The 25,070-nt window shown below is 48.1% G+C and overlaps 5 protein-coding genes across 9 annotated transcripts; 2 read left to right on the top strand and 3 right to left on the bottom strand.

Annotated features, from left to right (window-relative positions):
• Positions 1–560: 560 nt before the first annotated feature.
• On the bottom strand, positions 561–2,783 carry spra (sepiapterin reductase a). The gene is made up of 3 exons (XM_062413350.1): positions 2,398–2,783; positions 1,326–1,616; positions 561–1,244 (listed from the first exon to the last, which is right to left on the bottom strand). The coding sequence occupies exons 1-3, from the start codon at positions 2,720–2,722 to the stop codon at positions 1,054–1,056; spliced, it is 807 nt and encodes a 268-aa protein (XP_062269334.1). The 5' UTR covers positions 2,723–2,783; the 3' UTR covers positions 561–1,053.
• A 684-nt stretch (positions 2,784–3,467) lies between these two features.
• Positions 3,468–10,121, bottom strand: LOC133975409 (excitatory amino acid transporter 1-like). The gene is made up of 10 exons (XM_062413342.1): positions 8,868–10,121; positions 8,353–8,494; positions 8,141–8,278; positions 7,578–7,782; positions 7,459–7,501; positions 6,882–7,162; positions 6,571–6,804; positions 5,856–6,050; positions 5,656–5,790; positions 3,468–4,755 (listed from the first exon to the last, which is right to left on the bottom strand). The coding sequence occupies exons 2-10, from the start codon at positions 8,489–8,491 to the stop codon at positions 4,545–4,547; spliced, it is 1,581 nt and encodes a 526-aa protein (XP_062269326.1). The 5' UTR covers positions 8,492–8,494; positions 8,868–10,121; the 3' UTR covers positions 3,468–4,544.
• A 615-nt stretch (positions 10,122–10,736) lies between these two features.
• On the top strand, positions 10,737–16,092 carry nadk2 (NAD kinase 2, mitochondrial). Of its 4 annotated transcripts, none has more exons than XM_062413344.1 (12): positions 10,737–11,466; positions 11,922–12,010; positions 12,086–12,174; positions 12,471–12,552; positions 12,658–12,741; positions 13,138–13,274; positions 13,389–13,491; positions 13,578–13,721; positions 14,136–14,191; positions 14,322–14,375; positions 14,450–14,573; positions 14,819–16,092. In XM_062413344.1, exons 1-12 carry the CDS (start codon positions 11,227–11,229, stop codon positions 14,955–14,957), a joined length of 1,341 nt encoding a protein of 446 aa, XP_062269328.1. In that variant the 5' UTR covers positions 10,737–11,226; the 3' UTR covers positions 14,958–16,092. The 4 variants fall into 4 exon arrangements, with proteins under 4 accessions (XP_062269328.1, XP_062269329.1, XP_062269330.1 ...); XM_062413345.1 differs by having other exon boundaries at positions 10,738–11,466; positions 13,398–13,491; XM_062413346.1 differs by having other exon boundaries at positions 10,739–11,466; positions 13,626–13,721.
• A 116-nt stretch (positions 16,093–16,208) lies between these two features.
• skp2 (S-phase kinase-associated protein 2, E3 ubiquitin protein ligase) lies at positions 16,209–20,248 on the bottom strand. Of its 2 annotated transcripts, none has more exons than XM_062413348.1 (10): positions 20,113–20,248; positions 19,344–19,588; positions 19,106–19,217; positions 18,632–18,832; positions 18,197–18,331; positions 17,810–17,908; positions 17,591–17,718; positions 17,446–17,497; positions 16,971–17,078; positions 16,209–16,893 (listed from the first exon to the last, which is right to left on the bottom strand). In XM_062413348.1, exons 1-10 carry the CDS (start codon positions 20,124–20,126, stop codon positions 16,671–16,673), a joined length of 1,317 nt encoding a protein of 438 aa, XP_062269332.1. In that variant the 5' UTR covers positions 20,127–20,248; the 3' UTR covers positions 16,209–16,670. The 2 variants fall into 2 exon arrangements, with proteins under 2 accessions (XP_062269332.1, XP_062269333.1); XM_062413349.1 differs by having other exon boundaries at positions 16,210–16,893; positions 18,689–18,832.
• A 494-nt stretch (positions 20,249–20,742) lies between these two features.
• Positions 20,743–22,991, top strand: macir (macrophage immunometabolism regulator). Its single transcript, XM_062413340.1, has 2 exons — positions 20,743–20,834; positions 22,311–22,991. The coding sequence occupies exon 2, from the start codon at positions 22,326–22,328 to the stop codon at positions 22,965–22,967; it is 642 nt and encodes a 213-aa protein (XP_062269324.1). The 5' UTR covers positions 20,743–20,834; positions 22,311–22,325; the 3' UTR covers positions 22,968–22,991.
• The last annotated feature ends 2,079 nt before the right edge of the window (positions 22,992–25,070 follow it).

Below are 25,070 nucleotides of genomic sequence, written 5' to 3'. Positions count from 1 at the left end.
GGTAGTTTCTATAGAGAGTGACTCTTCTTCTCACTTTATAACGTCAGTAACATTCAGGAGTTTCTGTCTCAGTCTCTAGTTTCAAGTCTTCCTCAAACAGCTGATGTTCCTTTAGTGAATTAGGGCGGTGTGGCCTAGTGGTTAGAGTGGTGGTTCTTCAACAAGAAGGTTGCTGGTTCAAACCCCACTCTCCCATCTGCATGCCGAAGTGTCCTTGGCAAGATACTGAACCCCTAAATGGCCCCTCATGAATGTTGAGTGTACTAATTGTAAGTCGCTTTGGACAAAAGCATCAGCCAAATGACATGTGATGTAATGCTCATTTAGAGTCAAACAGACCATAAAGCAGGGGAGGGGTGTACCACAGTGTGATTGACAGCTAGCACTGTCCAATGAGTGTAGGTAGGCGCTGAACACTGTGACAAACTGAGGCAGAAACTCACAAACCAACTCAACACAAACTGGAGCCTGTGTACGACATGAATATTATTATTATTATTGTCTCTGTGTTGTCAATCAATCGATCAAAGGGAGAGTTCACCACACACTTCACAAGTGACTGAGTATTTCGCTTCTTTTGGTTTATTTCAGAAATTTCTAGTTTATAAAACGGTTGGTGATCACAGCCCGTTTACTGTTTATAACATAACAACACATACACGTCACAAAACAAGATGGCTGCCGAGTGGCAGGACCTGAGGACACTTGAAGTCACAGCTGATCTGGAAATGAGCTGCTTCGTGTTTTCTACCTTTATCGTCTCATCTACGATCTCTATCCTCACAGGCACTGAGGTTAACGATGGCCCTCTAGTGGCAGGTCAGGCTGTCATCTCTTTTTCTGGAATGTATTGAAGAAAAATTTAACAAACTTGATTTAATCACATTTATCTAAAAAAGGCTGGACACCATCAATCTAGACTGGCAGTGAACTATTAAAGGTTCAGTTCGTAGGATTTGGCGACATCTAGTGGTGAGGGTGCACATTGCAACACACTGGAAATGTGACCGAGTCGGGACCAAGGCACATGAGATCACGGGTCAGCTGACGGCTCTAGACGTCGTAGATGTCGACGTGGGATCCGGAGACGTACTGGTCCTCCAGCAGCAGCTTCATCATCTTGGTGCAGGACTCGTCGCAGGTGAACACCCCCCCCTGAGCGAACATGTCTGAGAGAGACTTCCTGAGTTCTGGATCAGCTGTTCTGGATCTGGCCACCGTGAACATGTCGGTGTCCAGAGGTCCTGAGAACAGAGGATCTGCTTCAGAACAGGAGTTGTATCCGTTCAGCACATATCAGCGTGTTTATAGAAATGAGAACGAACCTGGAGAGTAGCTGAGCACCCGGACGTCCGGCTCCTCCTCCGCCAGCACCCGGAACATCATGTCCCGAGCCGCCTTGCCGGTGCAGTACAGCACCCAGGAGACGTATGGCTTCAGGGCGCACAGCGACGTGATGTTCACCACGGTGCGCCTCAGCCCCGGGCGCCGGGGACACGCCTCCAGCACGCCGGCCGTCAGGCACAGGGAGGAGCTGACATTGAAGGACAGGTAGGAGTCCACCTCCGCCATGTTGGTGAAGCTTCTCATGTAACGGGAGATATCACCTATAGAGCCTGTGAGCAGAGGGAGGGGAGGTGGAGGAGGGAAGGAGGGGAGGAGGAGAGGAGGAGGAGAGGTGAGGAGGGGAGGAGATGGGAGGAGTCAGTGGTGCTGCCATCTTGTGGAGATGACGTCCTTCACATGGTGGAGGAACATGGACACTTGAACAAACATCAGAGAAGAACGACCTGAAAGGACAGAAACATCTTGAACAAACATCTCGTCTTCAGTTTGCTCACATAGAGGAGGTCCATACTGCAGCCAGCCACCAGGGGGCTAGAGAGACGTCACTTTCAGCTGTCATGTTGACTGTGTTCTGTGTCACGTGCTCTGTGTTCACTCCTCAGGTCAAAGTCCTGGTTCTGATCCAATCATTGACCATGTGACCTTTGCCCTGTCCTCAAGCTGCTGGGACAGAGACCTCTGGTGGATCGAACGTCATGAAACCTGGCTTTTATTTTGAAATGCGTACAGGAGGGTTGTTAACATTTATCTTTGCTTTTCGAACTTTAAGTCACAACATCTGGAAGAAATAAGTAAAAAATTAACTGAACTGAGAGATTGAAATAACATGGTTCGTGTTAACTAGCAGGTTAAACTAACTAGACTTTACTATCGTTACGTTTCAGCAGCGCGTTATTACTGATGTGTTAAACTGTTTGAACCTTTCATCTCTTCCGTTATAATAAACTATATAATACATCTTTATTAAACTGGGATCATCAGATGAGTGGTTGAAGTATATACACAGTTGTGTATAAGTACTGAGTAGTACTGAGTAGTACTTGTTCTCACCTGCATTATTAACCAGCAGCACGTGATCCATGTCCTCAGTGAAGGATGTCCTCACGGTCTCCAGCAGCTCCTTCAGCCCGTCACCGAGGGACAGGTCCACCGGGACGCAGTGCACCAGGAGGCCGCCTCCACCTGCAGCCGCCCCGGTCACCTCCGCGGCCGCAGCCCGGAGCTCGTCCCCGGATCGAGCCGCCAGGACGAGCGCGGATCCCGGCTTCAGCAGCTCGGACAAGCGCCTCGCCATGACCCGGCCGAAGCCCCTGGACGCGCCGGTGATGATGCACAGAGCCCGGCCGAGATCCGTGCGCGTCCCGGAGGAGGACATGGTGCTGCAGGGGGTGCGTGCGTGTGAGCGTGCGTGAGAGAAATGTCCGAAACGGAAGGATTTGTTCTTCACGGCTTCTTCCTGTGGTTTAAACCCACCTGTTGATTTGTCGCCACCTGTCGGTTACACCATTTATTTTATAGTTTTTTATTTGTAGAATCTAATGTGTTGATTGTTCGGAAAAAAAACTAAAACTCATTCATATCTTATTTAAATAGTTAGGGTTAGGGTTATAATCTTTAAGATTTCCCAAAGAAATATGAAGCGAACACTTTATAAACCTCCATAAGTGTTAATATTATTAAAAATCTCTATATGATGTTATTTCTGCTTCAGGTGAATCATCACAGTTCATCGTTTCAATCCTTTATTAACCGTGTGAGTAAAAGACATTTCACACATGAGCAAGTTCACGTGAGTTCACACCTGACAGATTTCCAAATGTCCCAGTTCTCCACCGGAAAACTTTTCAACAGTGAAATGAACAAATGAGAAAAGTTAAAATCAACAAATTCATGTTTTAAATCTGTTAAAGAAAAACTCGAGTTTCAAACACTCACACACAAATGTTCACACACACTCATTTAAATGCTTTGTGGAGTATAGAACTTGGTTTATCACAAATATATTCAATTTGTATTGTTCTTGAAAATATTCCCTCTCAGTAGATATGATTTGATGAATCTCATATTTCTGTATATTTGTTGTTGCATGTTGTGAACTCTCTCTACAGTGAGCAGAGGGAGTGACTGATGTCACACAGCCTGGAGTCTGGAGGCCTCCTGTCATTTCATCTGAGGATAAAAACCATTTCTCTGAACTGTATAAAATTGTTTTCAGACACAATTTAAGAAATAAGTTGGTTTAAGTTCTACAGAGACACAGACAGGACATTTCATTCAATCTTTATTTCACTCAAGTTGTAATTAACAAAATACTAAAACAACTGTTGTCACAAAAGTCGTGAATCTCATGTGTCTCCATAATGAAACGAGACTTTAACATGTATTAATCATCATATCAGTCAAATCTAGAGTCAAAGAGCTGTGTTGGTAAAAAGTTCAGCAGGTCTCTGGAAAATGTAAAGACTCACATACGTTTGTATTTCTAGATCAATGACAGAGTTTCTAACGCTGAGACATTCAAACGTCTAATAAACTAATAACCACAATATTATTATTCAACAAAATTCAACAAAGTCTGATTTTAGATCAGGTTATGAATCTCTGGGTGACAGAATGATAATCGTTTTCTGAATTAGTGAATCTCTTTGTGAGCAGCCACTAAACGTTCACTTCACCTGCACTTACACATATAAAGAGAGATTTTAAACATTTAACTGAGTTGTAAACATGAGAAGTAGAAGCTACCGGATCTATTTGAAACACATGATAGAAGCATAACTCAGAGGAGGACGGAGGAACGTTCACGACACAAACACCAGGACCGTTTCAAACCATGTCATCACGTGGTTCAGCGCCACCCAGTGGACGGAGGGTTCATCATCCCTTCGTTTCTCACCAACTCACAAACTCTCACATCATCAAGTTCCAGCTTTGTGTAACTTTCTTCCTCGTGTGCACTATGCTGACCCCCCCCACACACACACTTCTAACAGAACTGCTCTGTTTCGCTTGTTCTGTCCGGAAACGTTCAGAAGTTCTGCAAAGACACGGATGAAGTGAAGGCAGAGAACGAACAGAAGGTTCTGTAAGTTTCCATATTAACGCTGAGCATGAATGAGGTGAACCAGCTGCAGGACGTGTGGACGTGTGGACAGATGGACAGATGGGACAGATGGACAGATGGGACCGAGTCTGGACTACATGTGGGATTCGCTGTGAGCACGTTTATCATTTTCTAAATCACTATCCTGGGAGATGAGCTTGTACGGTTTCTTCCTCTCCTTCTCCTCCAGCACCGAGTTTCCCATCTCCACGTCTTTGCAGCGGAGCTCGTGCCGGGACAGGAACTCCACGATGCCGGCGCCGATCGAGTCCCCCAGGACGTTGGTGGTGGTGCGCAGACGATCCCTGCGTCCCACAGGAAACAGAAGTTCACTAAGGTCACATGATTGGGTTGAAGTATCAGACCTCTGCAGTGAGAGACTGAGACGTTTCCTCATTCATAAAGAAAACAATCAGAGACTTGTGTAAACGCTGGTCTCTTGGTTCTCTTCCTGATTGGTTCTCATCAGTCACATGACTCGACTAACACTTCCTGTCTGTTCCTAAGCAACCAACTGCAGAGGACTCAATCTACTTCCTGTTGACGTCACATGACCAGTGGATGTGGCTGGTCATGTGACGTGTGTTACCAGGTGCGTCACTGTGGACGGACCAAAGGTCACAGGAAGGAGCTGGTTGGGCCCCGTTCACACCTGGTACCAGGAAGCGTCCTGAGCTCAGGTGTGAACCAGCGACTGTGAAGTGACACGAAGCTCTCTGAGTTATTTACGTGAGGAATTTATTTCTCCTTTTTGTTTCCCACCAGCTCCTGAAGGTTCTGAGGTTCTGGACCAGGAGCGACCCTCAGACCTGTGTGAAGACCGTCAGTCACGTGATTGACAGGAGGAACTGGTGTCAGCTGCTGGTTCCAGTTCCTTCAGCTCTGAGAGCAGATGAGCAGGACCCATGAACACAGCCTCTCCCACTCGCTCCATCCCAGTTAAAGGAGGGAACGCTGGTTTCTTCCTATTACCCCAGTTAGCAGAGTCATTTCTGTTGAAGGGTTTTCTAATTGAAATGATTAATTTGGGAAACCTAATTATGTTTCTATGTAAAACTCATTGCAAAAAATATTCAATACAAAAGTGAAGATGTGGAACGAGACTCCGGGGAAACACAAGTGTGTCACTCGGTGGTCGCAGATCCACAACTCTCAGCTACAGACACACAACGCGTGTGTTCACAGGCTCATGATGTCACACTCACAGAAACCAATCGACTGCGATGATGAGAGTGATGTCATCAGTCGGGAGTCCGACAGAGGTCAGTACGATCACCATGGTGACCAGGCCGGCCTGGGGGATCCCGGCGGCGCCGATGCTCGCGGCCGTCGCTGTGATGCTGAACACAACACACGTGTCAGAGCTCTGTCACCTGCAGCTTCACATGTTACACATTCTTCTTACCTTATCGTGAGGATCTGACCAAAGTTCATCTCCATATTGTTAACCTGAGCAATAAAGATGGCCGCCAGAGCTTCGTACAGCGCGGTCCCGTCCATGTTGATGGTGGCGCCCACGGGCAGCACGAAGCGCGTGATTCGCTTGTCGATCTTGTTGTTCTCCTCCAGGCACTTGAAGGTGACGGGGAGAGTGGCCGAGCTGAGGGACGACAAACAAGAGCGCTTCAGGGAAAGAGGATTTATGAAATTATGAGTTTTTTAGCTTGAACTGTTTCTTAAAGCTCCGTTAAGACGTTTAACTACGTATGACATCATCAAGACGTGTGAGCGCTCCGATCCGGAGGCTACGCCCACACGCTGCTGCTCGTGATACGAACCGATCAGGAAGCGAACGTCTCATCGTGTCCGGTCGTCTCCGCCCGGTGCCGGCGGCTCGTTGAAACATCCATAAAGATTTTACCATCCTCTGCAGAGGACTCACTCTGTTTCCTCTTCGTCAACGAGCAGCGTGATGTGCATGTGGAGAACATCGAGCTAGCCTTTTATTTGAGTTAGCTGCTAGCTCTGGTTCTGTAGTAGAAGGACTGACTGAGACGCCACATGTCCTGTTATCATTCTGTGAATAATAAAACTTTAATCGTGGACCGGTGCAAGCTTCACTTTGCGATCCCAGCTGATCCCAGACTGGTCTGTTTGTCTCAGGGCTGGACAGGACTCACCTGGAGGACGTCCCCAGGGCCGTGACCAGCGCCTGCAGCAGCCCAGCGATGAAGATGAAGGGGTTCTGCCGAGTGATGACAAAGTACAGAGTGGGAAGGATCAGCACGCCGTGGATCAGCAGGCCGATGATGACCGTGATGGTGTACATGCCCAGCTGGCCTCCCATCTCGGTCAGGTCATCCATCTCCACGATCTTTCCTGCGATGAGGAACAGGATACCAATCGGGCAATACCTGAGAGGGGGGGGGGGGGGGGGTTACTGAAGACGTGGCGGTTCCATTTGTTTGACAAACTTTCCTGAGAGTCTCACCACATGATGATGGCCACCAGGCGCATGATCGCCTCGTTGAGGCTGTCGAAGAAGTCCCTCAGGACCTGGCCCTGCTCCTTCATGCTGCCAATTATCAGCCCGAAGCACATGGAGAAGACCACCAGCCCGAGGGCGTTGACCCCGTTCACCTGGCCCGGCACCGGGATCACCTCCTCCCGGGTGAACTCCATGACCTCCTGGCTGCCATTGGTGGAGTTGAAGAGGGTGTCGTTCACCGTCACGGTCACATGGACAACTCGCTTCCCATACTTGGTTTTGAACTGGAGAATCAAGGCAGAGAGGTTAAACCAGTTTGGTGAGGAGGAAACCATTTGGGGCTTTTCTGTTTCCAGTTCCAGGCTCCCAGTCTACATGCAGATGGGGGTCAGGTTTGTTGGAGACTATAATGGATTGTGAATGGTTTCTGGTTTGGCGCCCGTGAGCAGAATAGACAGCAGATGGTTAACAGGCAGAAAATCCTTCACACTGTGAAGAGGCTGATATGTGGTCAGATCTTTGGTTGGGCAGCCCGGCTCCGGTTACCTGCAGACTGAGTGAAGGTACATGTGAAGCTCACCTGCTGGGTGCAGGCTTGGACCAGGTTCGGTGGAAACATGTTCCTGAAAAGAGAGAGAGACGAGTCTGAGGGACGACGTGGGACTTTGAGGACATCGCTCCGTCCTCTGTGCTTCCTACCTGATCAGATCTAAGAAGGCGTCCACTGGACTGACTTGCTCAATCTTCTGCTGCTTTCCAAACTCTTCTTTGGATCCTTTTCCTGGATGGATGATGAGGACGATGATGATGCCGACGAAGACTGCGATGAAGGTCGTGGTCATGTAGTAGATCACGGCTCTCATGCCCATCTTCCCCGAGGCTTTGCTGTCTAGAGCTGCCATTCCTAACGGACAGAGGGCGAGACGAGTTCAATACAGCTTCAGCTTTTCTGAAAGATCCTGTGGAGTTAAAGTGTCTCAAAACAACAAATCACAAAACAACAAATCACAAAACAACAAATCACAAAACAAATCACAAAACACAACAAATCTTTTTGTCAGCATCTACTTCCTGTTAACAGATCGCACCTGTCCAATCAGTGACGATGCCTTGTCAATGTGTTTTCAGTGAAATGTAAATGACGTAATTTTAAATCTGAACCAAAAGCTTAGAAACTGAGCAGAACCACAACACAGAGTTGAAACAGGAGTGTAGCGGCTGAAAGACTCACAAGTCATAATGTAGAGTTTCATGGGTTGTACCTGTTATTAGACTGGAAACCAGTAAGGGCAGAACCAGCATCTGAAGCATCCTCATCAGCAGCTCTCCAGGGAAGGAGAAGTACTTCACTTCTCGATAGGTCATCTTGTAGGGTCGCAGTGCAAATCCCAGAATGACACCTGCACAAAGGACCTGATCTCAACATGTGCACAACATGACTCCGACAGAACGACAACAGAAACATGGAACTCACCCACAACCACTGCCCCCACGGTGAAGAGCACGAAGGCGTTCTTCTTCAGGAAGGCCTGGACGTCCTCTTTAGAGACCTCCTCCACTTTCCTCTTGGCCTTCATGGCGCGGATGTGAACTCCTTCCCTGAATCGCTGCATCCTCTGGGAAACCAGAATATGACCGTTAAAGACAAAGGAAGAGGAACTCGACAGCAGGTTGGAAAACAGAAGGAACAGATTGTATATGTAGGAGCCAGGTTTCAAAGCATCAACCCTCCAACTAGTGGACGACCCGCTCTACCTCCTGAGCTACAGTTGTACATTCAGTTAAGTCGCTTTTATTTACTGATAGTTACTTCCAATCAATGAAAAAGAGCTGCATGGACAGTTTCCCTGCTGGGCCTGTGGAGTTCAGACCGTGATGCGTCCTGTTCACAGTGAGATGATGAACTCGATCCAGGACGTCCAGTCAGCTGAAGCTTTAACAAGAACATGAATTCAGCTACAGAACCAAACTCCAGGTGTCTTCACGTACCTCTTCAGGTTGGTCTCTGCTCTTCAGGAAACTCTGTGGACGGTCGACCCGAGAAGCAGCCGAGCAGAACCGGGTCGCAGGGGCAGGATCCGGTCGGAGTCAGGAGGACGGAGATGGAGATGGAGAACTCAGAGTGTCCAGGACAGAGTGATCTCCTCTCCTACACTGTAAATGGAAGAGAGGGAGGGGAGACATCCAGAGGAGAGACAGAGAGGGAGGGGGGAGACTGAGAGGACCAATTAGAACGTGGTTGTCCCAGAATGAGACTGTTAGCCCTGTGACACAGTTTCAGGTAGAATCCAGATGCATGAGAAACTTTGTGGAGCGTTTTTATGAAAATCATCATATTTGCGTTTGGGATAAAAATCTAAAACTTGTTTTCACTCAATCTCTTCCTCTCTTCGTTTATTCTCCTTATCGTTCTTTACTTTTTATTCCTTTTGTTCTGTAGTTGGTTTCATGGAGTGTGTACATGTGGAGACTCACATTGAAACAAGTGAGAGTGATACACATCATCTCCCTGAGGAAGTGTTATAGTTTAAGGGAATTCCACAGAGTGAGTGACACCACAATTAGCTGAAAGAAGTGGAACTGTAATAAGTGACCTCACTGTATGGAAACATATTCCCTGGTGATGTGGAATATAATTAGAGGAGAGAACTCCTCTAACCAGGTCACATTCTCCTACAAACACTGTCCCCTGGTTTCCGTCTCTCAGGAGGAAACCATCTCACATGAGCTGATCTGTGTCGGAACGTTTTGAGGATTTTTCTTTAGTTTAGAACTTTGAGTTTATTTCTGCCTGGAGTTGATGAGCAGCATTAAGATAAAAGTTTATAATCCAAATGATCAGATTCTTTATGAAACAATCCAGTTCATCAGCTCCAGACCCTGATGAGAGAAACGGTTTCTGTCACAGGTCGTTTGTCGTGTACATACATTATTGCACATAACTTCATGTTGAACGTATTTATTGATTAACTGACTCATCAGTTCCTGAGACGAGTCATCATCTGGAGCAAATGTGTGAATGTGTTTTAATCCCTGTGGATTTGTACAGTTTGATAATCATTTTTATATTATTGTTCTGTTTATTTTTAACTCTTATACTGATATGAACCCTAACCCCAGCCTGAAATAAAGTTAAGCTAAACAATAAGAACAACAGTCTTGTGTAGAAGTTAACTGAAAATTCACTTTTGTTTTGTTTCAAGTCATTTCTGTGTCTGTAAATCACTTTGGAATGAAACTTGACAAACACACTTGTCGAGGCGAAGCTGGTATTTCTGCAGGAGCCTAGAAACCTGTTCCATGGCCTCGGGCTGCTCTGCTGCAAATTCATAATAAACCTTCAAATAATCAAACAACACAAACCACTGAACGAGCAGAGGAGCCAGTCTGAGTTTGACCCAGTGACTCCCATGTGAGAGGATGTGGTTCAGGTCAGAGTAAATCCTGCAGGATTACAGGCCACATCACCCCATGAGGTTTCTTGAAGTTCACATTTAAGTCGTCTAAGAACCTAAGCTGTTGTTTGTCTGTGCTCGTTATATTTCCCTTTATTTACAAAACAGCTCAGCTCCGAACAACAAGTCAAACAAATGTACAAATGCACGAAAAATGTGTCTTTCTGCTTCAGGTTGTTCCACCACAGCTCATTGTAGATACACGCTCAGGTCTGATTGGATGTGTTTGGATGTTCTGACCCCTGCTGGCGTCACATTTCTAAATTAATTATGTGATTTATTAATGATATTTTTTCCCATTGTTTCCTGAGCCTGTGAACGCACCAGCGTCACCACTCTGACGTCAGACACGTGGCCAATGAGATTCACCCACACGTACGTAGCGTAACAACGTTCCGCTCTGCGTCGTATTCACGATCATTGCTTCGCTCGGTCCGCGCGTGTGAAGAGTCGAGTCCTCGCGGAGAGAGACGGAGCCTCGGTGTTTCCTGAGCGGTGACAGCGGCCGCAGGGCGTGGTAGGCGGCTGCTCACTCGGGACCTGTGGGCGAGCTGCTGGCTGCTTTCAGCTCTGAAACCTCGGCAGGTCAACGGTCCGAGCGTCTGACAGGTGACACCGAGAGGGTTACCTCCCCAGTTACTTAGTTAGTTAGTGAGTCAGTTAGTTAGTTAATCAGTTAGTTAGTAAGTTAGAGAACCAGTTAAACTCCCGCTGCAGGCGAGACTCCACCCGGGGACGGACCTCCCCCAGCGGGTCACCTCGGAGCCGGGGAGGGGCTCTGGAGGAGCACGGTGACCTTCCAGCAGCTGGACACCGAACGGACCAGAACTGACCCCTGACATGTCGGTGCCCAGCCGGGACCAGCGCCCGTGAGCGGACACCTTGTGGACCTCATGCCCGTCGGGATGGCTCGTCGCTCGGCGGTGAGCCTGATGGGACTCGGGGCTCGGACCGTCGGACAGCTGCTGTCCGGAGGCTCCGCTCGGCTCCTCCGCACCTCAGCCGCCCACCCTTCACCCTCACCCGGGTTCAAGCCGGAGAAAGTGGCGGTGGTGACGAAGACCACCCGGTACGAGTTCGAGCAGCAGCGGTACCAGTACGCGGGTCTGTCCGAGGAGGACCTGACACAGCTGGTAGGACCACCGGCACTGTTCGAGCCCCCAGGCTGGGAGACAGACACACACTGACAGAGAGAGGGACACACACACTGACAGAGAGACACACTGAGAGAGGGACACACAGACACACACTCTTTACCTTTCTGAGTTTTACTGTGTGTGTCTTGTTTTTATAAATTTACAGTTTTAAGAGACTTTGGAGAATAAAGAGAAACAAATGCAAAGTAAAGTTCTTTTAAAAAGACACAAGTGTATTTACACAGTGTGTGTATCTTCATGTATATTCACACAGTGAAGTTACACACAGGACGAGGAGCTTCACAATCCTCATGGAGTTCATTCCTTCTGCTCTGAGGAGCCGTTCACACCTGATGTTCTTCACCCCGACCTGCAGAGGGTGAAGCTCTGAGGTGTGAACGAGTCCGTCATGTGACCTTAACCACCTGTGACCTTTGACCTGTGTTCTGCAGCTGGCGATGAAGGGCTCCAGCTACACTGGCCTGCAGGAGAGACACAACATCCACACCAACAACGTGGAGCACATTGTGAAGAGCCTCCGGTCAGAGCACAGTCGCACACTTTGCTGCTTCACAGTTGCGACACAGTTGGTTCATTGAAGTGTTGTCGTTTGCAGGAAGGAGGGAATGGACGTGCGAGTGGTGAAGAGAGGAGAGTACGATGAGGAGGTCGTTCGATGGGCCGACGCCATCATCTCAGCTGGAGGTCAGACTTCCTGTTTGCGTAGTTTGTGATGGTTGTTGCTCGAGGTCAGAGATCAGGGAGAACGTATGAACGTCTGTTCTGCACTGTTTGTTCTGTAGAACAACAGATTCCAGGTCAGCGTTCTCGTGCTCCTGTTGTGGAGCTCACTCTTTGTTAGAAGGTGTGAATCTTATTGTTTGTGTCACAGGCCGGACTTCAACTTATTTAACTGAGGGGCCAAAGAGTCGTGTGAACAAAGCTTCACACAACAGAAACACACACAATACAAGTTCTCTTATTGCAGTTTGTTTTGTCAGGTGATGGGACAATGCTACTGGTGGCCAGTAAGGTTCTGAGCAAGGACAAACCAGTGGTGGGAGTCAACACTGACCCTGAGAGGTAAAGCCGGGAGCGCTGAGTGTGTTGGATTGTTTCACAGAACACGGTTGTGTATCTCTCTGACAGGTCCTCTGTAACGTTCCCTCTGTGTGTGTCTCCCTGAAGGTCAGAAGGTCACCTGTGTCTGCCTGTCCGATTCACTCGGGCCTTCCCAGAGGCTCTGGAGAAACTCTGTCGTGGTGAGTTCAGGTGCGTATTTACCAAACAGTGATCTGAGTGCTCTGTCTGAGGGGCCACACGGGACGCACAACACCAACACACACATTCTCCTTTCACGTACATGTTCCTCAGTCACGTGACCAGATACTCCACACGCGTGTTAAGTTCAGAAAGTATTATTAAATCTAAAATCTATTTTTATTTTCTTACTTTAACTCAACTTTATATTTAATTTTTAATTTTTATTAAAGTTTATTATGAACATTTTGAAAGAGTCAGGAAACTCTCACATGGAGGTTTTTATTATTATGAGTTTAACATATTAATCGTGTCAGGAACAATAATTATCATATGAAGTGAGTCAGTCACTGATGTCCCCTCTGAGACGCAGCCGTCCCCTCACTGTCTGTCCTCGGCTGTGTCCAGGTGGCTCTGGCGTCAGAGGATCCGTGTGCACCTGGAAGGAACCGGAATCAATCCCACGCCGCTGGACCTGCACGAGCAGCAGCTGAGCCTGGAGCAGCACAGCCGGGCCCACCGCACCGCCATGGAGGGACAGCACAGTACGTCCCCTCGCCGTCCCTCTGTCCAGCATGTGGACATGAGGAATCAGTTATCCCACAGCTGGATCACGGTTTATCCTGAACTGGTTTTTGTTCTTCCACTAATCTGATCAGTTTTCTCAGAGACAGGATCCCTGCACCAGAGCTCCTCCAAGCCCAGTCTGCTCCCCATCAGAAGCCTGAACGAGATCTTCATTGGAGAGTCTCTGTCCTCCAGGTACCTCCATCTTCTGAGCCGCTCATTAACCCCCAGCCCCTTCACCCCCGCCCTGCTCCTCACCAGTGGAATCTCTGTCCCACCAGGTCGAAGTTAAAACCCGTCAAACACCGTGTTAACCTCTTGCTCCATAGGGCTTCCTACTATGAGATCTCTGTGGACGACGGCCCGTGGGAGAAGCAGAAGAGCTCAGGCCTCAGCATCTGCACAGGAACCGGATCCAAAGCCTGGTAAACACGGGTTCCATCCCCTTCAGCTCCATGTGGAGTTAACTAGAGCACACAGCAGCGTCTCAGATGATTGCTAACAGAACATGGATGAACATGGATGAACATGTGTAGTGAGGTCTTCACATTTATCCTGAAGAAGGTGTCAGATCTTTGCTCCATCTTTGTTTACTGTTGTGAAACCAGGAAACACTTTGTTTACATCTGACACTAAACGACTGGTTTGTCGTTCAGAACATTCAGAACCTTTAGAACACCTGAAGAACCACAGAGCCGTTCACCAGCGCTAACACTCAACAAGCAGTTCAGATGATCTGCTGCTGTGGCTCAGAACTACAGGAATAAAGAGACTCCAGGTGTTAGTCTGCACCGGTCCTCTGCTCAGCTGCTTCATGAGCTTCTGTCTTGTGTCCTCAGGTCGTACAACATCAACAAACTGACTGAACAGGCTGTGGAGGAGCTTCTAACGATCGGTGCGTGTCTGTGTGTGTGTGTGTGTGTGTCTGTGTGTGTGTCTGTGTGTGTGTGTGTGTGGAGGATCAAACCAGGTTGCTCTCTGAAAATGTTCCATTTGTAACTGATCAGTAAAATGTTTGATTTCAGGAAAGTCTCTCTCAGGTCTCGATATCCCACTTAATCGAGAATTCTTGGAAAAGGGTGAGTTGATGGTCCTCGGATCTACTTCCTGTTTGTGTGTCTGCTTGTTGTGACGTAGACGTGTGTGTGTTCAGTCACTGACGGATACAACGAGTCGCTGGTGTTCGGGCCGGACGACAGGCGCTTGTTCTACAGCATCAGGGAGCCCATCGTCAACCGGGTGTTCTCCAGCAGCCGCCAGAGAGGCTTCGCTCACAAGTGAGTGAATCCAGACCTCCACATGTCTCAGGCTGCTCTGAATTATTCTCAGAAATCAGAACTGTAAAAGAAAAGTCTCATAATCATAAAGTGTGCAACACAAACCCAGAGTCTTCAGACTGAAACGAGACCAGTTTACACCAGTCGGATTCAAGACCTCCACAAACAGGCTTGAAACCAAAGGAGATGAGGAAGTTCAGATTCCCGTCCTCAGCTGATGTCTCTTCCTGTCTCCGCTCCCTCAGGGTGTGCGTCCGCTCCCGCTGCTGGGACGCCTGCATGGTCGTGGACGGAGGGACATCGTTCGAGTTCAATGACGGCGCCATCGCTACAATCAGCATGAGCGAGGAGGACCAGCTCCGGACCGTGGTTCTGGAAAACTGAGCCGTGTTAGAACAGGTGCCGCCTGGCCACCAGGTCAAAGGTCAAAGGGTAGAACCGGGTTTTAGCTTTTAGCTCCACACGTGTTTCTATTTTTATACCTGACGAGGTATCAATGTTTCTAATGTGCGATTTTGGCTTTTTCTCCAAATCAGATAAATTGAAGTCGTTTTTTTCCCCTTAAGATTTAATAAAATCAACCAGTCAGGATGCAATCGATGATTCATCGTGCAGAGACGAGCGGCTTCTTCACAAATGACTAAACTAAGATCTGTCCAGAGACTCGGAGGAGATGAAAGTGGACGAGCAGCGAGACGTGAAGACGCTGATCAGAGACCAGCCAGCCTCTCCTCCTGAAACAGATCTTTAGAAAGAAGTCGCAAACACTGAACTGGACTTTTTGATTAATGTGGATTTTTTGATGCCGATTATTTTATCTGATCTGATTTTTTTTTTTTTTCTTCAAACCAAATACAACCAGACACGTAGATCCAGAACTCAGAAAAAATAAAATGCAAATGTAAAATATGATATTGAAGTCTGTGGTAGAATCATCGGATAAATGACGTAGAGAATAATTTCCTTTATAGATCCCATATTTTCCAATATCAGTATTTTGACGAGTTGGAAATGGTGAATTTCTTTGGGACCATTTCCTGCAGCGGATGAATCCACATCACTTAGTTTTTACCAGAGAAGAAAGATCAGATGAATTATGTGAAGTGAGAAGCTCAGTGGTTGATTGTTAAGTTTGTTATTGACCCAAGATATTTTTGGAATAAAGAGTTTATAGGATTTATATTTTTTAGCTGTGGGTGCTGAAAAGAAAAAGCATTAAATGCACTAAAAACTGAGATTTGGGCTTTTTCTACATTTTTAGGTCAAAAGTTTGTCTTGAAAACTTCAAACTAGAAAAAAGATTTTGGGAATGTTATTGAAACGGCTCCGTGTTCCTGGAGCCATCGAATATGACCAGAGCACAAACACGGCTGAACGTGAAGACACTAAATAGTTTGAGTTGTGTGTTGAGCCGGTTTGGGGAGTTGGGTCTAAACCTGTCATGTCACTGATGCATCTTGTGACACGTGAGGTCGACGCCTGTGTCTTGAACAAAATGATCATTAAATTGTTAAATGCATCGTGTGTCATTCTGTTTATCAGATCAAGTTATCTCCATGATTTGTGTGTTTGTGTGTGACGCTCAAGTTTAAACTTTTCACAAACAGTGACATTTATGTTTTATGAGAAATGAGACCAGAAGGTTTTAGTGTAATTCAGTGATTTACTTCAAATGAACAGTTTACAAGTTCAAACTTTCATTGATTTCACTGCAGGAGTTTTGAATCAAATGGTAAAGTGGAACAAATCTCCACTGACATAATGAGATGATCTAAAATCCCCTGGAGGGTGAAACATAACGAATGATCTCAGTTCAACAGTGAGCGTCATTAAGAAGATCCACAGATCAAACATTAAAACTATTCTGATCACCTGCTGCTGAGGTCCAACTGGCCCAACATTCATAAAACATTCTGTGAATTCATTAAAACACCAACGGGGTCAACGTTCTGGATGAAGGCGTTTCCCCCGGCGTGGTCAGCGCCGTGGTCCTGTCTGTGACCTTTGACCCGTGAACGTCGGGTCAAACTGCTCCGTCACATCAGGCCGACTCCCTGTGTGGACGTACTGCTGCGTCCTCTGACCCTGAGGACGGGATCACTGCGGCCTGAACCTCAGCCGACACAAGCTGCTCCACATGGTGCGCTCGCTGAGGGCGCCGGGCAGCCGGCTGCTGGGCGTGGGCCGGGCCACGCTGGAGAACGGCCGCGAGTTGATGCTGACGCGCGGCAGCTCTTTCTTCAGAGACGGCAGGTGGCCGTCCAGCACCAGGCCAAAGACGTCCAGGAGGCCGAGCAGGGGGAACGTCTTCCCCAGGTCCCTGCAGGACGGACACAGGTTAGATTCCGGTTCTCAGCTCACTGACTCAGTGAAGGTGAAGGGGGGGGGGGGACTCACGTGAGGGCGGCGAGGTGGATGTGGTAGCAGCGACTCAGGGACAGATGCAGCAGACGCTTGAGCTGAGCGAGCACAGGGAAGCTGTCGGCCATCAGCAGGGTGCTGTCACTGGAACACAGATTCAATCAGACACTGAACACGGATCCAGAAGTTCAACCTCTTGTGATGCGTTGAGCATCGAACCACAAAGGAGACGCCAGTCCATGTTGAAGATTTGATTCGTTTGTGAACAGGAACCAGCAGAATAACACAGGTGGAGTCTCTGTGTCACGAGGCCTCGAGGTGAACCAGTGAAAGTGAATCAATGCAGATTTGATGGTTTTAAAACACGTGGAATCGATCCTTCTGAAAACCCAAGTCGCAGCTGATGGAGGAACCAGCAGGACCTCGATATCACTACGACACAGAACGAGTCCCGGGACGCCATCGCCACAACATGGCGGCGCCACGTGGAGTCGGAGGTTTGAGCTCTTACCTTAAGTCTAAAGTCTGAATTTGAGGACATCTCCCAACCAGCACCTTCACATCTGTTGAGATACACGAGTGAGGTAATCAGAACATGTGACCACTGTATCGTCATCACCACCTGCTGGGTTCAGTGGTTGAACTGGTTCACTCACCGTCGAGCGAGAGACTCTCTCTGTAACCACTGAGGTTGAGCTGCGTGACGCTGGAGCTGAGGTTCCTCACGACGCTCTTCACGTGATCACCGGTGAACTCGCACCACGACACGTTCAGCTGCTCCATCCTGCGCAGGAGAGAACACGTATTAATGAGAACACATTGATACACACAGAGCTGACGAGTCCTCAGGGTGTCACAGAGCGCGAGCCACTGACCTGCAGCAGGAGCTCAACATGTCGGCCAGAGCGGCAGCAGAGAAGCCAGAGCAGCCGCTCAGGTTGAGCTGCAGCAGGTTCACGTTCACCGCCAGAGAGCTGAGGAACAAAGAGCAGGTCAGAAACCCCCCACGACCTCAGCTCACTGTCAGGGGCCGGTTGGGGGAGGAGCTACACCAGATGAGCTGATGACTGGGTCCAGGCCCGATGTGCACCCGGTGCAGACACAGTTATTAGAGAGTTCCTTTAACTACAGACGGACAAACAGACAAACATCTCCTCTGCAGAGGTTTTATCATCAGACTCTGAAATGTGTTGAATCCACTGATGAACCCCCCCGGGCTCTGAGGGGGAGCGAGGCCTGAGAGGAGGGACAGGACGTCTTACCTGATGATGGCGTCTGACAGCTGCAGCCCCTCCAGACTCAGATACTCCAACATCCTGCACCGACACACGATGCTCTCCAGAGCCGAGGTGGGGATGACGGAGCTGGACAGGTCCAACTGGACGATCTGCAGCGGGCTGAACCAGGGAGGAGACGGGAAGGAGACATTAACACCAGGTTGTCCTACGTCCTGTAAGACACTTCATTAGCAGCGGGGGGGAGGCCGATGAAACGGTTTACTCATGTACAGATGTAATCTGGAGCAGTAAAGACCTTAGAAGGAAGATGTGTTTGAAAACAGAGATGAAGCTGCAGCATTAATGGAATTAAACTTTTAACAGGCTCATAAAACTATTCAGAATGTTTTCAACGGGGCGTTAAGGACCCGTGAACCAGGACATTCAGTTGGTAGCAACGTAGAAGACAGAGGAACAAACATGAGGTGTTGGACCAGAAGAGAACCAGGACCGAGCGTCTCTGTCTGCTGGACGCACCCGGAGGCCGTGAAGACGAGATCTTCCACGAAGGAGCGAGGGCAGCGCAGCCTGCGGACGCCGGTGGTCAGAACCTGCTGCAGAGCCGCGCCCCCGTGGGTCAGCCCCTCCAGGTCCACGCTGTGCCACAGGGACTCGTCAAACCTGCGGCACAAAGACAGGACCAGTCAAACACCCGGGTTACTACACAGTACTGACACAGCCTGGAGACAAGGTCTGGACGGGTTGTGTAGTCCGTGTTTGTCGACTCGCTCACTGGGAAGCTTCCACAATGGTCCTGCACATTTTACCAGGAGGCTGCAGGAGAAGACCCAGGAAATGATTCTGACATTTACATTCTCCCTCTGGAACACATCAGAAAGAGTCTGGAGTCCAGTTTGGGTCACTGCTGCAGACGGAGCAGAACCTGAGACTCACACTAGTCGGTGCCAGCGCTTGCAGACGGTGGACATCCGGAGCAGCTCCTGCAGAGGGAGGAAGAGGAGCATCTTGAGAAGCAGCTCGTCTGGTAAATGGTCCCACGAAATTCCTGTTGAGGAGAAAGACGAAGGTTAGGAGCTGCTGCCGCCACCAGAGGAGGAGGAGGAGGAGGAGCAGGAGGAGGAGCAGAGCTTCAGTCTGTCAGCAGCTGTGAACGGGCTCAGAGGTTCCTCACCTGATGAAGACTCCTTCTTCCTCCTCGACCTGCGAGCCAGGACGAAGGCTCCACACTCGTTCTCTTTGTCTCTGCTGCAGAGCCGCTGCAGCTTGTGTTTGGGGGAGCACAGCTGGATGAGCTCTGTGGGGGTGCACTCTGCATCCAGGCCCTCGCTCGCTCCACATCTGGACCGGCGCTTGATCGTCCTCTGACACAACATGGAGCCCTGGAGGCTGAGGCAGGGCAGGTCCTGCAGAGGCATGCTGGGAAAAAAGACTCACACGTTAAACACCTCTGGATGAAAACTGTGGCGAGGATACACACCGTGTAGCACACAAACTCACACACACTGTGTAACGCACAAACTCACACACACAATAACAGACACACACTGTGCCGCACACACGTTCATCATATCTGAGGTTTAAATAAAGTTCCATTTGAACTCGTGTTGGTCGCAGCCTCAGTTCGCTGCGCGGGAACGAGGCTCGGACCCGAGGCCTGGATCACATGAACGCGCGGTATCATCGATCACTTGTGTTATTAGAGTAAATCTGTTTCCGGTTGGCCGAGCAGAGAGTAAACAAACAAACAAACAAACAAACAAACAAACAGACAGACAGACAGAGTGTGATGACGGTGAAGAAGATAGAGTGTTAGCTTTCTGTTAGCCTCCTGTTAGCTTCCTGTTAGCTCCCCTACAGAAACCTGGTCTGAGATCCGCTCCTCACGCTCACGGCTCATTCACCGTCACACTGACCGGCTGTGACGCTGCTCGGTACCGTACCTGTCTGTGGACATGTCCCCGGTCTCACGACGTGTCCCCGAGTCCTCCACCGGGTTCTCCACCGGGTTCTGTTCCCGGGACTTTAAACCAAGGCGCGCTGCGTGTCCGCGTCACGAAAGTGTGAGCACGTCGTGCGTCTGACGTCACATCCTCTTAAAGCGGCATGGCCTAAAATATTTATGTTCACAGGTGTTTCTATTATAAACTGTTTATACAAAAATCATTATTATAATCTGTTATTATAAAGATATTATAAACATACAGGTGGAGCTTGATGGGAGGACTGATAGTTATGAACTGACAATACTTCACTTTTATAATCTTTCTTTCTTTCATCAATAATTTTAATATTTTTCCAACGAATATTGTACAAGTCAATTTACAAACAATAGAATAGTCCCCTGTGGCAAACAGTTAATATGTTAAAACAGTGAGTGTGTTTTGAATCAATTAATTATATTCTATACAATTATTTTGTTATAACTAGATTCATATACATGTATTATTTATATAACAACTAGATTCATATAACACTATAACCTGAATGTTTTTGGATTTAAACATTATAATATAATAAAAATCTGTTTATGATGACCAAATAGTTTATAATAAAAGCCTCAGACCGGAAGTGTAGTTTCGCGTCTGTTGACGGAAGCCGGCGAAGGGGCGGAGTCTGAGTCCAACGACAGAAGGTGGAACATCGGATCATCCGCAACAAACAGGTTCGATTATTTATGTCGTCTGTGTTATTTCACTGGTTTTTAATGGAAGATGAAGAATTATCTTTATTATCTTTATATTTATCATCTGTATCATCTTTGTTCTCTGGATTCTCTTTATAATATTAAATATATATCTCATCTCAATTGTAGTTATTCTCTTTATTCTCTTTACTCTCTTCATTATCATTCATCTCATTATTCTCGTTATTCTCTGTAGCATCTTTATTCTCCTCATCATCGTCCCCCTCCTCTTCCTCCTCTTCCTCCTCCTCCCCAGTCCGGTCTCATCTTGACATCGACCGTGTTTTAACGTGGGTAGAACCCGGGGAGCAGGTCCGGTGCTGGTCCGGAGCAGGTCCGGAGCAGGTCCGGTGCCGGTCCGGTGCTGGTCCGTGTGTCCGGGCCTAGGGAGACTGCTCCGGGCCTGTAGCTCAGCCATCCTCCCCTCGTCCGCACCGAGAACCGCGACATTAAACGCAGCATCACGCCTCGTGTGTGTGTGTGTGTGTGTGTGTGTGTGTGTGTGTGTGTGTGTGTGTGTGTGTGTGTGTGTGTGTGTGTGTGTGTGTGTGTGTGTGTGTGTGTGTGTGTGTGTGTGTGTGTGTGTGTGTGTGTGTGTGTGTGTGTGTGTGTGTGTGTGTGTGTGTGTGTGTGTCTGTGTGTGTGTGTCTGTGTGTGTGTGTCTGTGTGTGTGTGTGTGTGAGATTGCGTGTAGCTCACTCGTCTGGTTCCTCTGAAGCTGGAACAAAGAAATCAATGTTTGTGTTCCATGTTTTTTACATTTAAATATGAACCATTTATAGAATATAAATCTCCACCAAACCTCAGCAGCAGTGAAAGACACGTTCAATTAACCAATGAGATCAGAGGAGATGAAAGTTCAGCAGCAGCGGCTTCATTCACTAGATTTACTGAGTCCGCTCACTGTGTAGACCTGTACCTGAGACCTGTCTTCTGTGAGCTGTCCAGCAGGGGGCGACTCCACTGGTAGTTTCTATAGACGTCTATAGAAAGTGACTCTTCTCACTTTATAACAACTTATAGTTTCTGTCTCAGTCTCTAGTTTCAAGTCTTCTTCAAACAGCTGATGTTCATTTAGTGAATTATGATCATTTAGAGTCAAACAGACCATAAAGCACCGGATGTGTTGGGGCGGGGGGGATACCATCGTGTGATTGACAGCTAGTACCGTCCAATGGGTGCAGGGGGGCGTGTAGGCTGCTTTCTTCATGTGTAGCTACAGACGTGGTTTTGTGGTTTGCAGGTCGCTGCCTGTTGCACTCGGACACTAGGGTGTCATCTGCATGAAAACAGATTTCATGTTCTTCTTTATGAAATGAATTCTGTTGTTATGAATAACTGTAGGTCTGTGGAATCAGGAGTTTTATTGTGAAGAGGTAAGATGCTGTTCAGATTGCACCTGACGATCACTGAGTGTTGACACATGACTCACGTGAAGTTTCTCTCTTCACTCAGGTTAGGTCTGTAAAGATGGAAATGGATATCAGTGGCGTGTCCAGGACTCGTGTCTCCATCTGTCCAGCAGCTGAGATCAAGGCCACATTGAAGCCAGAGGCCGAGCGGCCTCGCTGCGCCAGCACGCCATGTTCCCCCGTCAGAGGAACGGTGGCAGGATACCAGATCCTGCACATGGACTCAAACTACCTGGTGGGCTTCACCACCGGGGAGGAGCTGCTCAAGCTGGCCCACGAGTGGTCAGAAGTCTCTCCAGAGAAGGGCTCTGTGTCGGAAGCCGTGACCAGCCCCACCAAGAGCTCCGCCCTCAAGGCCGGGGACCTGGGCGTCCACCGATCAGCTCGACTCTTCAAGGGGAAGAGCCGCTACTACCAACCCTACGACATCCCGGCTGCCAACGGGCGCAGGCGGAGGAGGATGCCCAGCTCGAGCGACACCTTCCTCAGGTCCCTGGCTCATGGGGAACCCGGCAGGAGTCTGCATGCTCCACTACCTCTGTGTCTGCTCAAGGGCACGGGGGCTCAGTCCAAGTCCCTGGACTACCTCAACCTGGACAGGATCAGTATCAAGGAGTCCTCGGACACGGAGGTGCTACAGGTCCAGCTGCAGCACCTCACCCTGCGAGGGGAGCGCGTGTTCACCCGGAACAAGACATGAGACTCAGCCGAGGCTTTTCTCAGGCCCCCCCCCCCCCCCCCCCCAGCCAGGGTTTTAGGTGCTATTTCCGGCTCGGCTTGTTTGTACTCTGATTATTTACAGTTCTTTAAGAAGTCAGATAATCTTGTTATATTATTAACTGGGGATTTTACCTTGTACACATAAAGTCATGAAGAGAGTCCTCCAGTTAGTCCTCACAGTGTAACGAGGTTGAAAAATGTGAATCATATAAACTTAGCAATAACTAGTGAACCTATTTATTGGCAGTGTTGTGTGTTTGTGACGCACTCGGCTGAGAAGAGCACATACACACAGGACCAGCTTTAAACTGCACCGTTCTGATCCGGCCAATCAGAGCGTCTCTCTGACGACGCATGTTGATGCAGGTTTTGTGATTTGAGTGTGAATTTAGCAGGATGATCATTCTAATATGTTGCTTATTTATTTATTGCTCTTTTACGCTGTTGGTTAATATCAGTGTGATTTCAAACTTTATATTCGTCATCAAAGTGGATAAAAACTGAGTGACGCTCCATTTAAATCTGTTTAGTAAAGGAGAGGTTATTAAAGTGTCCGAATACTAATACATGACATTTATAATTATTATAATATTTCCCTCTGTCCACATGTTTCAATCCAGTTGTTCCTTCATTTGTTAAATATATTTCAGTCTCTGCTTTCTTTGACTTCACTTGACTGCATCCCGTCCACCTGGAGCATCACCTCAGATTTTTCCGGCTCCTGTTCATTGGCCGGTTGGAAACATGTCGGCTCTACAGAACCGTGACCTCTGGTTTTCTACCTTGTCTTTTTACTGAGTGTGTGTGTTCCCCTTGCAGCTGGTAACTGATGTGCTCCCGATGCCTCCACAGCAGGAAACCAGCTCCTGCACCTGATTGCACTGGTGGACGTCGACTGGAAACCTCAGTGCATCTTGATCTCCTCACCACGCGCCACCAGCTGCCTGTTCACAGTCAGCGCTGCAATATTGTAGATAAAGAAGCCATGTGAACCCACTGACAGATCTGTGATCAGCTGGTTCAGCCCCTGAGCTTCACACGGTCCTGACCCTCTGTTTCACTGAAGTCGATATCAAGAAGCTCAAATAGAAAAGCTGCTGACTGGAGGTCAGCAGGAGAAGTTTGTTGTCTCTGAATGTTCAATCCACAGACTGAATAAAGATCGACGACATCACAGCTCAGTAAAACCAAATCCTCTGGCCTGCCCCCTGGTGGCCGGCTGCTGTCAGTAGATAGATAAATAGTTTCTGTGCCTTTAGGATGAGAAAGATTCAGAGTGTGTTCAACTTATCTTTTCTATTTATTCTGATTCATTAAATCACAACAAGCTTCGTTCTGTGTTCTCCATATGAATCTGAATCTGGCGCTGAACTCAGTCCTAATTTAACCGTGGAACAGATCTGGGACCTGATTTCTTCATCAGGTGCTTGTTTCAGAGCCGATGAAGCTCTGAGGCTGAACCGAATGTTTCACTCCTGTTTGTAAAATCACTCTTATGCACTTCTATCGATTCCTGAAGCCAAACTCAACTTGTACGCTTGATGTTAACCAATGACTGTTAAGACCATTAAAGCTTCTGTCAAACACGTCTTCATCCTCTTTGACTTAATATGAAGTTTGATGATCATTTAATATGAGTGCATCACATGGATCTACAGTAAAACTCTGTTTCCCAGATCAGCTCATCAATAGAACATTTAGTTATTGATCTGTTCTAATTCATCAGGTCTGTAATCCACAGAGGAAATAAAGATGGACGACCTGACAGCTCCCATGTATTTTGATCGCCCCCTGGTGTCTGTCTGCAGTATACTCATAGACCTCCTCCATGTTAGCAGATGGGACACAGAACAAACTAAAAACTGTTTAAATGTTTGTCAAGTATCTTCCTGTCATCCAGGTCGTTCTTATCTCTTGGTTTGAATCACTGATTTGATGATGTGAAAACAGGCGGAGACATCATGATTGACAGCTGAGACTGACTCCTGATTGGTCCCTTCACTGAACAGACTGACTGCAAGTGACCTCATCAGCGCAAGATGGCGTCGCCCCAATGAGAGGTATTTAGGGACGGAGGTGGACC

This window comes from Platichthys flesus, chromosome 19, assembly GCF_949316205.1.
Source record: "Platichthys flesus chromosome 19, fPlaFle2.1, whole genome shotgun sequence".
Lineage (NCBI taxonomy): Eukaryota > Metazoa > Chordata > Actinopteri > Pleuronectiformes > Pleuronectidae > Platichthys > Platichthys flesus.
Note: the sequence above shows the minus strand (reverse complement) of the source record. Positions and strands in the feature narration are given on the sequence as shown.

Coding starts and splice junctions, on each gene's coding strand:
- spra (XM_062413350.1), bottom strand. CDS start 2,722: ATGTCCTCCTCCGGGACGCGCACGGATCTCGGCCGGGCTCTGTGCATC. Junction 1,617..2,397: donor GCTGCTGGTTAATAATGCAG/GTGAGAACAAGT, acceptor CTCTGCTCACAG/GCTCTATAGGTGATATCTCC. Junction 1,245..1,325: donor GGTGCTCAGCTACTCTCCAG/GTTCGTTCTCAT, acceptor CTCTGTTCTCAG/GACCTCTGGACACCGACATG.
- LOC133975409 (XM_062413342.1), bottom strand. CDS start 8,491: ATGCAGCGATTCAGGGAAGGAGTTCACATCCGCGCCATGAAGGCCAAG. Junction 6,805..6,881: donor CTGGTGGCCATCATCATGTG/GTGAGACTCTCA, acceptor CCCCCCTCTCAG/GTATTGCCCGATTGGTATCC. Junction 4,756..5,655: donor ATCGCAGTCGATTGGTTTCT/GTGAGTGTGACA, acceptor TGTGGGACGCAG/GGATCGTCTGCGCACCACCA.
- nadk2 (XM_062413344.1), top strand. CDS start 11,227: ATGCCCGTCGGGATGGCTCGTCGCTCGGCGGTGAGCCTGATGGGACTC. Junction 12,553..12,657: donor GTCAACACTGACCCTGAGAG/GTAAAGCCGGGA, acceptor GTCTCCCTGAAG/GTCAGAAGGTCACCTGTGTC. Junction 14,376..14,449: donor TCGAGAATTCTTGGAAAAGG/GTGAGTTGATGG, acceptor GTGTGTGTTCAG/TCACTGACGGATACAACGAG.
- skp2 (XM_062413348.1), bottom strand. Junction 18,833..19,105: donor AAGCGCTGGCACCGACTAGT/GTGAGTCTCAGG, acceptor TTTGTGCCGCAG/GTTTGACGAGTCCCTGTGGC. Junction 17,909..18,196: donor CTGTCAGACGCCATCATCAG/GTAAGACGTCCT, acceptor TTTGTTCCTCAG/CTCTCTGGCGGTGAACGTGA.
- macir (XM_062413340.1), top strand. CDS start 22,326: ATGGAAATGGATATCAGTGGCGTGTCCAGGACTCGTGTCTCCATCTGT.